Source organism: Panthera onca, chromosome B2 (assembly GCF_046562875.1).
Source record: "Panthera onca isolate mPanOnc1 chromosome B2, mPanOnc1 haplotype 2, whole genome shotgun sequence".
Lineage (NCBI taxonomy): Eukaryota > Metazoa > Chordata > Mammalia > Carnivora > Felidae > Panthera > Panthera onca.
The window spans coordinates 54,340,971-54,357,034 of record NC_138343.1 but is presented as its reverse complement, the minus strand read 5'-3'; the positions used below and the strand labels follow the sequence as shown (position 1 = coordinate 54,357,034).

At 39.4% G+C, this 16,064-nt stretch overlaps 1 protein-coding gene across 2 annotated transcripts in view; it reads right to left on the bottom strand.

Moving 5' to 3' along the window:
- The window catches only part of PRIM2 (DNA primase subunit 2), a 349,495-nt gene extending 336,619 nt beyond the window's left edge, over positions 1–12,876 (bottom strand). The window contains exons 1-5 of one of the 2 annotated variants that reach the window (XM_060615833.3): positions 12,782–12,876; positions 11,862–12,023; positions 9,061–9,164; positions 5,877–5,956; positions 4,174–4,294 (exon numbers count right to left, since the gene is read on the bottom strand). In XM_060615833.3, the coding sequence (XP_060471816.1) occupies positions 4,174–4,294; positions 5,877–5,956; positions 9,061–9,164; positions 11,862–12,015 (459 nt within the window). In that variant the 5' untranslated portion in view covers positions 12,016–12,023; positions 12,782–12,876. Of the gene's footprint in view, positions 1–4,173; positions 4,295–5,876; positions 5,957–9,060; positions 9,165–11,861; positions 12,024–12,576; positions 12,712–12,781 lie in introns of those variants that run through there. The other variant, XM_060615834.3, reaches the window with a different exon arrangement.
- Positions 12,877–16,064: the final 3,188 nt, after the last annotated feature.

Below are 16,064 nucleotides of genomic sequence, written 5' to 3'. Positions count from 1 at the left end.
AATACCTAGGAATAAATCTAACCAAAGAGGTGAAAAACCGATGCGCTGAAAACTAAAGAAAACTTATGAAAGAAACTGAAGAACACACAAAAAAATGGAAAAAGATTCCATGCTCCTGGATAGGAGGAACAAATATTGTTAAAATGTCAATACCACCCAAAGCAATCTACATATTCAATGCAATCCCTATCAAAGTAACACCAGCATTCTTCACAGAGCTAGAACAAATAATCCTAAAATTTGTATGGAACCAGAAAAGACCCCAAATAGCCAAAGCAATCTTGAAAAAAGAAAACCAAAGCAGGAGGCGTCACAGTCTCAGACTTCAAGCTATACTACAAAGCTGTAATCATCAAGACAGTACGGTACTGGCACATGAACACTCAGATCAATGGAACAGAGAACCCAGAAATGGACCCACAAATGTATGACCAACTAATCTCTGACAAAGCAGGAAAGAATATCCAATGGAATAAAGACAGTCTCTTCAGCAAGTGGTGCTGGGAAAACTGGACAGCGACATGCAGAAGAAGGAATCTGGACTACTTTCTTACACCATACACAAAAATAAACTCAAAATGGATGAAAGACCTCAATGTAAGACAGGAAGCCATCAAAATCCTCGAGGAGAAAGCAGACAAAACCTCTTTGATCTTGGCCGTGGCAACTTCTTACTCAACACATCTCCAGAGGCAAGGCAAACAAAAGCAAAAATGAACTTATTGGGACCTCATCAAAATAAAAATCTTCTGCACAGCAAAGGAAACAATCAGTAAAACTAAAAGGCAACCGTGAGAATGGGAGAAGATACAAATGACATATCAGATAAAGGGTTACTATCCAACATCTATAAAGAAGTGACCAAACTCAACACCCAAAACACAAATAATCCAGTGAAGAAATGGAATCCAGTGAAGAAATGTGGCAAAAGACATGAAGAGACACTTCTCCAAAGAAGACATCCAGATGGTCAACCGACACATGAAAAAATGCTCAACATCACTCATCATCAGGAAAATACAAATCAAAACCACAATGAGATATCACCTTACACCTGTCAGAATGGCTAACATTAACAACTCAGGCAACAACAGATGTTGGTGAGGATGAGAAGAAAGAGGATCTCTTTTGCATTGTTGGTAGGATTGCAAGCTGGTGCAGCCACTCTGGAAAACAGTATGGAGGTTCCTCAGAAAACTAAAAATAGAACTACCCTACAACCCAGCAATTGTACTACTAGGCATTTATCCAAGGGATACAGGTATGCTGTTTGAAAGGGACACATGCACCCCAATGTTTATAGCAGCACTATCAACAATAGCCAAAGTATGGAAAGCGCCCAAATGTCCATCGATGGATGAATGGATAAAGAAGATGTGGTATATATATACAGCGGAGTATTACTCGGCAATCAAAAAGAATGAAATCTTGCCAACTGCAACTACGTGGATGGAACTGGAGGGTATTATGCTAAGTGAAATTAGTCAGAGAAAGACAAAAATCATATTACTTCACTCATATGAGGACTTTAAGACACAAAACAGATGAACATAAGGGAAGGGAAATAAAAATACTATAAAAACAGGGAGGGAGACAAAACAGAAGAGACTCATAAATATGGAGTACTGAGGGTTGCTGGAGGGGTTCTGGGAGGGGGGATGGGCTAAATGGGTAAGGGGCATTAAGGAATCTACTGAAATCATTGCTTCACTATATACTAATTTGGATGTAAATTTTAAAAAATAAAAAATAAAGTTAAATCAAAAAAAAAAAAAAAGAGTGCAAACTTCCAGTAGAATGATGGATATAGTTCACAATACTGTATCATATAACTGAAAAGTTGCTATGTGAGTAAATTTTACATGTTCTCACCATAACCACAACAAAATGGTAATTATGTGAGGTGAAGGATGTGTTAACTAGCCTTACTGTGGTAAAACATTTCACAAGGCATACATGTATCAAATCACATCTGACACCTGAAACTTACACAATGTTATATGTCAATTAGGTCTCGATAAAGCTGGTGAAGAAAGACATACTATACAATACCATTTATATAAAGTCCAAAAAATAGTCAGAATTAACTTATGATATTAAGAGTCAGACAGTGGCTAATTTTCAGTGGAAGATAGGAGATAGTGAATGGGAGGACGCATAAGGTGCACAGGTGATAGCAACATTCTATTTCTTAACTCTGTTAATGTTCACTTTGTGATACTTCACAGAGCTATACAATTCCAATCTGTGCACTTTTCTGTGTGTGTTACGCTTAAATTTTAAAGTTTTGTTTTTTGTTTTTTGTTTTTAATTTTTTTTTAACGTTTATTTATTTTTGAGACAGAGAGAGACAGAGCATGAACAGGTGAGGAGCAGAGAGAGAGGGAGACACAGAATCTGAAACAGGCTCCAGGCTCTGAGCTGTCCACAGAGCCCGACGCGGGGCTCGAACTCACGGACCGTGAGATCATGACCTGAGCCGAAGTCGGACGCTTAACCGACCAAGCCACCCAGGCGCCCCATGTTTTTTTGTTTGTTCGTTTTTTTTAATGTTTATTTTGAGAGAGAGAGGGGGAGAGAGAGAGAGCGCGCGCATATGTGTGAAGGAGGCGCAGAGAAAGGGAGAGTGAGTTTCCCAAACAGGCTCCACACTGTCAGCACAGAGCCCAATGCAGAGCTCAATCTCATGAACTGTGAAATCATGACCTGACCCAAAACCAAGAGTCAGATGCTCAACTGCCTGAGTCAGCCAAGCACCCCAAATTTTAAAGTTTTTTAAAAGAAACATGGTTTTTGCTTTAAAAAATTACACGTGACAATACATGGAGACACCGTAGACACATCTATAAAAAATAGATCTTCTCAAAGACACTCCTCTATTCATTTCCACAGGAAAATATACACTATTTTTATCATGAAAGGATAAAGTAACTGTAATTGAATTAGCAATAATGGACTTCACTAAGGATCTAAGTTAAAACAAAGGGAAAAAAGCATGGGGCTTGGGTCAGATGATCTGAGCTTGACACTCTTCTATGCCCACATAGATGTTATTTAGAAATCTCACTGACCTCTTATGAGAAGGGAGAGAAACTTGAAAGTGCTTCCCTAGCACATGCTAAACACTAAACGTCTATCAAATATTTACTTCCCTTCATGCTATTTCTTTCCACCAACTTCAATAACCAACAGTGTTCCTGTATACAGTAGGTACATTTTCCACTTCTCAGACAGGACCATGTATTTCACTCCAACTTCTACTTTATTTGGCTTTAAGTTACTCACTCTAACATCAAAATCAAGACTCACCCAATGCTACTACCATCTGAGTCTAAGTCTTCCAGAACAGAATTTTTCAGCCTTCCCACTACAACATAGATCCATCTAAAAGACATAAATCCTATTTCCACCCACAATACTTATACCTGCTAAATATATCCCAGACATTTCTTCTTTAATATATAGTTATGATACATAAATTAAATATATCTGCAGAATAACTATTCAGAGGTTCTACTGACAACTGACTTTTCAAATAAAGTCTAAATTAAACATCATCATTAGAAGTAAATACTACCACCTCTCTATTCTCTTTAATGTATATTATTAGCTTTAAATTTTCAGCCTAGAAGATTAAAGATGAACTCTTATAAATTAAACCTTCTTGTGCTTTCACAAGTCACATATTTAATAAAGCAACTAAATGTGAAACTTCGGTACTAAGGAGTCCCTTTTCTTCTAGTCACGGAAAGGCAAAGTTTCATTGCTGTGCAAAGCCAATAGCTATTGTTTCAGGCAAGTACTTAAGAAAATGTAAACAGAAAAAACACCTCACAGGCACCTGGGTGGCTCAGTCGGTTAAGCGTCCGACTTCAGCTCAGGTCACGATCTCGCGGTCCGTGAGTTCGAGCCCCGCATCAGGCTCTGGGCTGATGGCTCAGAGCCTGGAGCCTGCTTCCAATTCTGTGTCTCCCTCTCTCTCTGCCCCTCCCCTGTTCATGCTCTGTCTCTCTCTGTCCCAAAAATAAATAAACGTTAAAAAAAATATATATATTTTTTTTTAAATTAAAAAAAAAAAAAAAAAAAACACCTCACATTAATACTCGCACTTAAGGTGAATGGGAAGGGATGAATGGTGAAAACAACTGAAAATGGCTACAAAACCATACTCACGGCCTCAAAATGCAAATGGCTATCCTTTAAGAAACTTTGAATCTTGTCTTTGGGTAAAATACTGAATCGAAATCGAAGGAGATCCATTTCTTGTTGAATGAACCAGCGTCTAAGATCCTCACTGAAATCAAGACAGAGAAATGATAAGTATAAATGAAAAGTCCACTGATTATTTTAAAAGTCCATGGATTATTAAATCAAGAATTTTTTATGAAATAAAACTCAAATATGAGCAAGATGCCAACAGACAGAAGTTAAAAGCACACATGTCGTCTATTATGATAAACAGTATACAGAGCACATACCACGATCTTCAAGGATGTGTACATTGGGAGAGGTATTATGAATATAGAATTAAATACAGAATACCTTGAGCCTAGCTGATTATCCAACAATATAAAAGAAAACAGTTCATTGCATTTAACTGCAAAACGGTCATTTACATCAGAAAATGGGGTATTCCTTCAGTCTAAGGTGGTTCCATCAGTGCCAAATCAACACCAAAAATTTTTTTTTTTAACATTTATTTTTGACAGAGAGGGAGAGACAGAGCATGAGCAGCGGAGGGTCAGAGAGAAAAGGAGACACAGAATCCGAAACAGGCTCCAGGCTCTGAGCTGTCACCACAGAGCCCGACGCGGGGCTCGAACTCACAAACAGGGAGATCATGACCTGAGCCGAAGTCAGACGCTCAACTGACTGAGCCACCCAGGCGCCCCAACACCAAAATTTTTAAAGGTCACTTTATCTCTCAATAGATTATGATCAGATAAACTCTGAAAATAAACTTTGTTTACAGCTTTATAGTTAATAATTTCACAAAATTTAATATGCACAACTACATCGTGATTTTTGAAAAAGCAACACACAAATATAAATTCATAAAATACATAATAGTTATTACTATTGTCACAAAATAATTATACTACTATACATAAAATATGATGTAGATCCCCCCCTCAAAGGGACTTTCACAGATTGTCAGCAATTCATTTACTGCATAAATTACATAAACTGCACGTTCATCTTTACAAAAGAAAACCTCCAGAACCAAAGATGGTCGTGGATAGGATCACCTGTCCAGGGATAAGTGGGATAGTAAACAATTCAAGATTCTCATTTGATAAGACTCTTAACAGAAAGAAACAGAAAAGAAACTTACAGTAAGTATATTATTTAGCCAAAATTAGTACAGAAAAAAAAAAACAAAAAACACAGTTTAAAAAAAAAAAAAGAAAAGAAAAAGGCAACTAACTCCTTCTCCCTCTGGGTGGCACTGTAGACTTACAAGAAACCAACTAGCAAAGGGAAAATAGCTTACACCTGTACTAAATTCAAGTATATGTTTGAGGTATTATTTCTTATAAATAGTGCCACTTTTTTTCTGAGAAAACAGGATCAAAAAGTCCTTTCTTACCAAAATCCCCCCACCCCCACAATTGCAAATCCCAAATGAAGAGCCTCTCCCATAAAACTAGTAAGTGTTTCAACAGGCAAGTTTTACAATAGAATTTTTTTCAATTTTTTTTAGTAAACAACTGGCTTCAAACAGTTTGCAACAACAGTGTTCAACCCATGAATCACCAGCTTCTGATGTTATTCTGAGTTTTCCTATGTGCAGCACAATACATGTCAGCTTCCCACGTACCAATTTGTAACCCAAGATAGCAGCTTTGACTATGAGAGTCTAAACGTATACTCACGACTGGCAATAAGCAAGGCGTAAAATAAAGTGAGAAATATGATCTCTTCTTCGGCGTTCATATTCATTTTCTACATTTTCCTTAAAAATAATGACACATGAATAACATAAACACATTAGAATATTAAGAGGTATAAAGAAAAATGGAGTCAATATAAGCCAATGCTAAAATAAAAGTTTCAAAAACAAATTTCATAATATGTAATTACCATTTTACTTACGTTAGCAAACAAGTGACACTGAGATCTGACCTGATCTCAAACAAAACCTCCTGGGTTTGGACTCTCTTCTATCAACTCCTCTCTTAACTTTCTTTCTTACCCAGCATATATCCAGGGTTCTCCCCTCTTCCACCACCTCTGGCATGAACCTTCATTTAACCATTTGGCCAAACCTAGATTCTAAATAAATCTGCAGTCTTATTCCCAAAACACTAAGAATCTCTGGGGGGAAAAAAATACACAATTATTGAGAATTTGGAATATTAAAAATTCACAACCTCTAACCTGAACTGGACTTTTACAAGCACCAAGAAATTCTTACTCAAGTCCAACAGAGTAAGAGCAAACATGTCTTGAGCACTTATGAGGTACACTTACAGCACTGTTGTAAGCATGTTTAATCTATTAACTCACTTAATCTTTAAAAAAAACTCTCATGAGATAATAAGCACTACTATATCCCTATCTTAAATATGAGGAAACCGCCTAGGTGGCTCAGTCAGTTAAGCATCCAACTTCAGCTCAGATCATGATCTCACGGTTCATGAGTTTTTAGCCGCGCATCAGGCTCTGCTCTGACAGCTCAGAGGCTGGAGCCTGCTTTGGATTCTGTGTCTCCCTCTCTCTTTCTGCCCCTCCCCTGCTCACACTCTCTTTCTCAAAAATATATAAAAATTAATTTAAAAAAATTTTTTTAAGGAGGAAACTGAGGTACAGGGATGTTCTGAAATTTTTCCAGAGTCATAAAGCTTATTAAACAATAGAACAGGGATTTGACACATAATCATCTCTTTCCTCACTGTTAGAAAAGCTGCTTCAGTCTTCACTACTTGACCCAAGCTCCCTACCACGCCATCTTCTCTCTCAACAGAGAACTTCACTTACTTTACAGAAAATAAAGGCCACCAGGCCAACTTCTTCAGCTCCAAGCTTGTGCATCCACTGTATTACTTTCCCTTCCATCTCTATGGACAAAGGATCTCCCCCTCCTCCTGAATAAGCTCATCCCTAAAACCTGAACCATGCAATCCATCTGCTCTTGGCTCCTAAGGATCTTGATTTATCAAATGCTCTCTCCAAGTATCTTTAAGCTCCCCTCCTCTTCTTTCTCTTCTAGATTTTTTCACTCAGCTTATAAGTAGGTTCAAGTGTCTCCTGTTATGTGTCCTCTCTTTTTCCCTACAAATTCTTCTATATTCAGAACTATTTCTCCCCTGTCTTTTCAGCTAGCCATCTTAAAAGAGTATATATTCTACACCCACCTCTCTCCTCCAAACACTGTCCTCATTTTGGCTTCTGCCTCTATCTACAACTCATCTATCCGTACAACTCATCTTACATGAGCCTAAGCTTCTGAAATTATGTGGTTAAGAGTATCACCTGGAGACAAAATGTCCAGTTCTAATCTTGGCCCCACCATTTACCATCTCATAAGCCTGGGCCAGTTACTCAGCCTATCAATAACTCTGTACCTTTATCTATAAAATAGGGATGACTTGGGGCGCCTGGGTGGCTCAGTCGGTTAAGCGGCCAACTTCGGCTCAGGTCATGATCTCACAGTCCGTGAGTTCGAGCCCCGCGTCGGGCTCTGTGCTGACAGCTCAGAGCCTGGAGCCTGTTTCAGATTCTGTGTCTCCCTCTCTCTGACCCTCCCCCGTTCATGCTTTGTCTCTGTCTCAAAAATAAATAAACGTTAAAAAAAAAAAAAAAATTTTTATAAAATAGGGATGACAATTACACCTGCTTCATAAGACTATTAACTATATTACATGGATTAATATATGTAATGTGCTTAGGGCAAACTCTGGGATACACTAAGCATAATATGAATGCTTACTGTTATTATTCCTATGGGATCAGTATTTACATCATAATCATCATTATGGAAACTCCAAATTTCCTTGGCTACCATGCCACTATTATCCCTGCTGATCTCCCACCTCTCAGGCAGCTCCTTCTCAATCTCCTTCCCAGACTCCCCCAATTCTACTTCACCTTCAGTACTGGTATTCTTCACATCTTGTCCTCCATCGTCTTCTCACTCAAATATTTCCCTCCTCCTGATGATTCCAACCTTCTTCTTAAATCCATACTCCCAACTCCAGCCTTAAGTCCAAGCTATATGCATATCCAATTATCTACTACACATTTCCACTAGAACCTCAAATTCTTGTCTAGAACTCAACATGTTCCTTCTAAGACTTGCTTCTCCTCCTATATGTTACCTCTCAAAATACTACCACCATCCATAGTTGTCCTAACCAGAAACCTAAGGTGTCATTCATAACTCTCTTTTCCCTTCTCCCTGTAATGTCACTAAAATCTTTTGATTCTACCTTCATAATATCATTATACTAGTCCTCTTCTCCAATTCAAATCACTCTCATCCTTTTCTCCAATTCGAATCACTCTCATTATGTCCAAGCTACTTGGTTTTCCTCCCACAGACATGGCCCTCTCAATCTGCTATCTTCCCAAAATAAAAATCTGATCACATCTATCGAGTTTCAGTTCCAGCACTACCTGGAACTTTAACACCTTCCCAAACCTCCCCAAGCTGGGCTGGGTAATCCTATGTGCTCTTGGAGTTCCTGGAACACATATCTAGTAACGGTACTCATCCTGTGGTGCACAGGGTACATCTGGCAATGTCTGGAGATACATACCAGGTAGAAGCCAGAGATGCTACTGAGCACTCTACAATGCACAGAACAGTCCCTACACCAAGAAATTATCAGGCCCAAATGTCAGTAGTTCCGAGGCTGAGAAACCCTGCTGTATTATAATCGTCTGACTATATATGGCAATCATTCCTAGTGGACTGCAGATATACCTTCAGGCACAGTCCATGCTATTTTAGTCTTTTTAAAAGCCCTGTGCCTAATACAAGAGATTTTCCACAACCAAGACTCAGTATATAAATATATACAAACTGAAAAACATTTCTTTCCCACTTTTACTTACTCTGAAGGAAAACTTGAGCCTTCTTATCTCAGCCTCCAACTTACTCTGGTATTGCTCGGTTCCTTTCACATGGCTCACACCAAGATTTTCGACTGTTTTTAGCACTAGAAATTTTTTAAAAACAGAAGAAAGAAAAATGTATGAATGCAAGATAATTTTTTTTAGAAGACAGCACACACACAAGCAGAGAAGAGGGACAGAGAGGGAAAGGAAAGGGGGGAGGGACAAGGAGAGGGACAGGGAGAGAGAATCTTAAACAGGCTCCGCGCTCAGCACAGAGCCCAACGCAGGGCTTAATCCCACGATCCTGGGATCATGACTTGAGGTGAAATCAAGAGTCGGATGCTCAAGTGACTGAGCTATCCAGGCGCCCCAAGATAGTTTTTAAAAACTAAATCCCAAGACAAAGCCTATGAACAATTCCATAATTACTTGTTTTTAAAAGATAAGTTATAGGGGCACTTGGGTGGCTCAGTCAGTTAAGCATCCAACTCTTAATTCCAGCTCAGGTCATGATCTCACGGTCCAGGAGCTCTAGCCCTGCATCAGGGCTCTGCACTGACAGGGAGGAGCTTGCTTGGAATTTTCTCTCTCCTTCTCTCTCTGTTCCTCCCCTGCTTGTGTTCTCTCTCTAAGTAAACAAACTTGAAAAAATAAATAAAAGATAACAAGTTGTAATAGTTTTATTTTCTGCAAGTACATTATATAAATTATATAAATTTATAAGAAGATAATTTCCATCCATGTGCAGAAAATATCCATGTCCCATAACACAAGTTAATACCAGGGATTCTCAGAGAGTGAAGGATGGGGAATAATCACTGTTGTACTGAGCCACCATTGTCGAGGAATGCAAGTGTGCTGGTATGAAAAAAAAAAATTAAGTACCCTTGTTTGCATCCCTTCTGTGGAACTGTTAGTTTGTTTCATTTACTCAGCATAGAATCATCAGAAAAAACAGCCCTTCCTTTCCTGATGAAGTAGAGGAGAAGACACAACAGTGAAGAAGCATAGCCCTCCAATGACACAAGTGAACTGTCCTGATTAGATGCATATTGTTCAAAGGTTCCTTGTCAATTCTTTCTCAGATTAATTCTACTTCCATCGATATAAAAAAGATTTTTGTAATTCAAGGATGAAAAACTAAAAATGAATCCTGAACATAAATCCATGTCCCACAGGTACCTCCTTATTACAGTATCTCAAACTAAACTCATCATCTTCCCCTCAGTCCTGCCCCTCTTCCTATTATCCCCATCTCAACTAGCATAGTTGTTTTTTTTGTTTTTCTTTGTTTTTTTTTATTTTTGAGAGAGGGAGAGACAGAACGTAAGCAGGGAAGGGGCAGAGAGAGAGGGAGACACAGAATCTGAAGCAGGCTCCAGGCTCTGAGCTGTCAGCACAAAGCCTGACGTGGAGCTTGAACCCATGAACCATGACATCATGACCCGAGCCAAAGCTGGATGCTTAACCAACTGAGCCACTAGCACAGTTTCTAACCAGACCATCCAGACTGGAATTTCAGCCACCCCCACTGGCCCCCTCACTCCTCACATCCAAACAACTCCCAAATCCTGTCAGGAATACCTCCTCAGTATCCCTTAAATCTCTCCCTGCCTACACACTGCCACTTGTCACTGCCTTAATTCAGGCACTTACTAGCTCACCCCTTAAGTGCCAAATCCAAGGGACACTCTTCAATCATCCTCTTAATCTCCATGAAGCATCTGACACTGTTAAGGTTCCTAAAGCCCTTTTCTCCCTTGTCTTCACTCTTTCAGTCAACAGACACTAAGTGCCCCCTCTGTGTATTAGCAGTTGTCACTCTGCTCTTCTAAAAATGATGAACAGTTTCTCACCTTACCTTCTGATTTTCCCACAGGGATATCCTGGAACATAAACTCAGAAAACACTGCTTTTATTTCTGTTTCAATTCATCCTAGCTTATTTCTTTCTTCCACTAGCACACAGAGGATAAGTAGGCCACATCCCGCCTACACCCTCATATTACACTGTTAGCTTGGCAAAAAAATGCCCTTGGTTATCCATTCTTCTCCATTTGCTCTGAACTTGTCACTGTTCCCTCAGATATAACATTCTCTCTTTTGCCTCCCAGCCTTAGTACAGTTTGTTATCTTGGACTGAAAAAACCTTTAACTACTTCTCTTTTCAGAAATTTCTACTCATCCTTCAAGGTCCAGATTATACTTCAACTTCTCTAAGAAGTCTTACTTAATCAAACTAAGTCACCCCTACTTCTGTTTTAAGAGCATTACTATTTGGGGCGCCTGGGTGGCTCAGTCGGTTAAGCATCCACCTTTGGCTCAGGTCACGATTTCATGGTTTGTGAGTCCAAGCCCCGCGTCCGGCTCTGTGCTGACAGCTCGGAGCGTGGAGCCTGCTTTCGGATTCTGGGTCTCCTTCTCTCTGCCCCTCCCCCACTTGTGCTCTGTGTCTATCAAAAATAAATGTATAAAAAAAGCTCTTTTAATAAAAAAATAAGAACATTACTATTTACCTCTAGTAAGGCACTTACAATACTAAATTATGATTATTATTTTGGATGCCTTTAGTGTGTACTAGAATACAGCTTCAACAAATATGAGAATTACAGTATTCATCTCGAAATCCCCACCCCAGAATATAGTGGCACTCAATAAATATACACTGAACAGTAAATAGCAAACCCTCAATAAATATTTCGAGAATGAACTGAATGAAGGAAATTACCCTCATTCATTTCCACAAAGTATAAGTGAAGTTCTCAAGAATATATAAATTCTAATTCAAATATCACTCACGTTTAACTCTATCAATAGCCAAGCTTTCAAACTCAATCAAAGATATGTTTTCAGAAGGTGGCTCCAAGTAAAACTGAAGGCTATGAGGATAGCAAGCATTCCTTTGGTCACCTCCCAACCTCAGTCTTTTCCGATTTCCTCCAGAAAACTGCATCTCATTATCTTGGAAGGAAACATAAAAGGGTTAAAAGGATGGCAAATGGAGTTGAAAACAACAAACAACAAGCGCAAAAAACAACTCCACATACACAGCAAAAAACTGAAGGGCATGCATAAAATGTTAAAGTGGTTATCCCGAGGCAATACGTCTTTCTGTATTTTCCAGATTTTCTACAACACACCTGTAACAATTCTGTAAAGGGGGGGAGGGGGGGGGTGCACGGTGAAACGCAGGTGGTGGTCATAACTTCCAGCAACATCAAAGTCAAAGTCAAGCGATATTGCCAGTTCACTATAGGTCTGTGTACCACCGTCCTTAGATCTCTACAGTCCCAAGAGTTAAGATGAGATTTTAAACCCGTTGCAATCGTAAATTCGGAGGAAAGCGCGGTAGATTCTGGCTTTCCAGAGAAGAGACTTAATGGTCCGGGTCCAATTCATCACTTCCTATATTATGACCCCGGAAAATAGAACACGTCTTTCTAATCCAGTCCTTCCGAACCCCTTTTAGGAAACATCCTCAAACTCCTATAAAAATTAAGCCCCTCAATCCTACCTGAGCACTCCTCCGACGAAGCTGTTCTGTCCTCAGCTCGCTAACACCTGCGTCTCTGCCTCAACCAACCAATACTCAATACACCCACTCCACCATGTCATTCTTCTGTTCCCACGGCTCGCAAAGTGCTCTCCTTTCTTTCTCGACCTGCAAGCCTTAACACCAAGACTACTGTCCGTGGTAAAACCGCAGGAGATCCTCTTACCTGCAACCACACCAAACCCGATATGCAGAAACGCCGATAGGCGCTTTTGTCAGATGGCGGGAGAGTTCATATAGAGCCGGAAACGGAAGTGACTGGACCACAAAGCCCGCCCTCCTAACCTCCCGCCCACCCAGCGCGCGCCCTGCGCATGCTCAATGTGGCGCTCCTCGGTTCCTGAGGGCGTGTAATCCACGTTGCCCGCTTAAAGTTTTTTAAATAGGATTGTTTGTGTCTCCAAATTAAAAGCTGCACGGCCTGTATGTGCAGTCGATAGCTTTTTGACGATTGAAATTGGGGAACTGGAAAGCTATCGGCAGAATTTCCAGACTCCCAAGAGTGTGGCGCTTTAATCCACAGCCTGGACTGTGGAGCTAGCGGAGGAAGGGAGGAATAGGCGTTTACGGAACTGCTCAGTATTAGAGGTTCTCTTCTTTTCTTGCTTAATCTTTCAGCGACCTTATGAGGTATTACCCCCATTTTACAGATGAGAAAATAGAAGCTAAAAGATGAACGTTAGTTAGCCTATGTATAGTACATATTTTGATTTTTCTATGGGACGTCAAGCCGAGTAAAAACAGATTGTACCTTCATTTCTTCCCCTTCCACGCCTCGCGCATAGTAAGCGCGCCGAAAAATAACTGGAATTAGAATGAATGCACACACGCAGAAATAGCTCCGAGCCTACAGAAATTAGAAGAGATTCGACTCAGAGGGAAGAAATAGGGGTCGAACAGAAGCGGTGAATCAGCCACAACAGCTCTCCGACTGAGGTCTGTATGGTTTTCAAGAGCTGGAAATAAGCTTCACCTGTGGCCTGTAGGAGGCGTGTCTCACTAAAGTAGCTGAGGAAAGATCTAGTAAAGGTAATTATTGCAGGTGAAGAGCGCTTTGAAGTTTCTAGAAACGCAAAATATATTGAAACGGTATCAGATTTCAAAGCACATACCTATCATGGACCAAAATGTGGCTAGCACTGACTTTGTATCAGGACACATTCTAAGTGATTTCCATATCAATTCATTTTATTCTCATAACCCTGTGACATAGGCTTATTATTAACCCATTTTACAGATAAGGAAACCGTAGAACAGGGAAAGAAGTTATCTCAAAGATGACAGAGCCACGTTCAAAGTGAGGGAGAATGTCCCCAAACACCACAGTGCTAACCAGCATACTGTACTAATTACGTGTTATGACAACAGTGCCTCACTTTAATGCTTTCCTGTCTGTATCAGACAACATAATTAACATCACCTGGTACAAAGAAGGTATCTGAAAGCATGAGAGCTTCCTGAAAAAATCTGGAGCACAGACGATAAGAACGTTTATTTGAATGTTCATCTGATCTCTGGATAGGAAAGGAAGGTAAATAAATTACAAAGAAATCTAAAGATTTCACTGTAAAAATGTAAAATTGGGCATCTAAAAAAAAAATCAAAACTAGAGGGAAAGTTTACCGTAACTAATACCATCAAGATGCAAAGAGCTTGTGTAAATTAATTAGAAAAAATCCTGACACAAATTGAAAACTGGAAAAAGAACAGCAGCAAATAACTCATAGCCAATAAAATGTGAAAAAATGTTTGTTGTTGAGAGCAAAGAAATTTTCCCCAAATTGGCAAGGATTTTACAATGGAAATACCCAGTGCTGAACAAAGTCCAGTACAATGAGCTCACATAGGAATTGATCTTGGGGCTAAAATTCTGGAGTACAATATAGTAATGTGTATTATGAGCCCTAAAAGAATTCATACAGTTTGACCAAATAATTTCAATTATATGAATCTATGCAGAAATGGACACAAAAATTTGTATCCAAGTAACTTCATTACATCATTATAAGAGTGAAAACCCAGAAAAAAGAATAAATGAGCAATGATATAGTTGTGTCATGGGACATTACACAACCATTCAAAATATATGTTTTTGAAGAATATTGACTTGGGAAAATGCTCAAGATACTACTCATATAAAACCACGTATGTCATATGAGCCCAATTTTGTAAAACAACAAACAAACAAACAAACAACAAAAAAAAAAAAACAAAAAAAACTGACAACAGTCATTTTTAAGTTACTTTTCGTAGTAAATAAAACTGTAGAAATTTTGGGAACTGTCAAAAAGAAAACCCACCTATGATGTTGCTTTCTACTTATGCCATCACCCAGGGACAGGCACTGTTAACATTTTGTTTCAAGCAATAAAATTTCACGGTTGGTGAGAATGAACAAAAGATAGTGGTACCATACCAGTATATTTTTCTGCAATGCTTCCGACTTCCAGAAGGAGGCTGCCCTCTGCAACTCCTTCTCCCTCCAAATGTACACCAATCCACAACCTCCCCTCCTCTTATGATCTGGGCAGATGGTATCCGTCGCAAATAGAATTTTAGGTGCAAGACAGCCACTCTGAGCTATACATAGTTTTTATTTAACTTTTCTTAGCTTTATCTTCAGTCCAGTCTAAAAAAATTGGTCTACTGCAAAAATAACAATGCTTTACATTGATAGCAACTAAGCCACTGGCAGTGCAGTAGTACTTTTCTGGTATTTTTAAAGTTCTATTTTAATTATTCAAACACATCTTGGGGACACCTTGGTGGCTCAGTCGGTTGTGTATCCAACTTCAGCTCAGGTCATGATCTCCCGGTTTGTGAGTTTGAGCCCCGTGTTGGGCTCTGTGCTGATAGCTGGGAGCCTGGAACCTGCTTCAGATTCTGTGTCTCCCTCTCTCTATGCCCCTCCCCCACTTGTGCTCTGTCTCTCTCTGTCTCTCAAAAATGAATAAATGTAAAAATTTTTTTTAAAAAAATTCTATGTATCCTTCAAGGAGTCAAATGCTGCCCTCCATCCTATTGAGCCTTTGCTTCTGCCACCTGGGTTGCTCCTCATGTAAATCGCCATGCTCTTTGTAATTCCATACAGTATAATTCTTTCTCTAGTTATATCCCTATACTACAGAAGTTCTTAATCTTTTCAGAATGTGAACTACTGTATGATTTGATGAACACACTCCTCAAAGTACACTCCTTTGGTCACTACCTCACTGTAAAGAGTGTTTTCTGTATCCAGAGGCAACTGTAATATGCATCTACCTATCACAGCACCAATAACGGACAACAGTGTAATACATTTCAGTAGCCATATTTGGTAAATCACTGTAATCTCTTTCATGTATTTATTTTCATCAAAAAAAATTAATTAACACAATGCTCGGCCCTGGCAACCAAGATGCACATAAATTACAGACCTTGACCTCATAATCCATGGGAGCAAAAACACA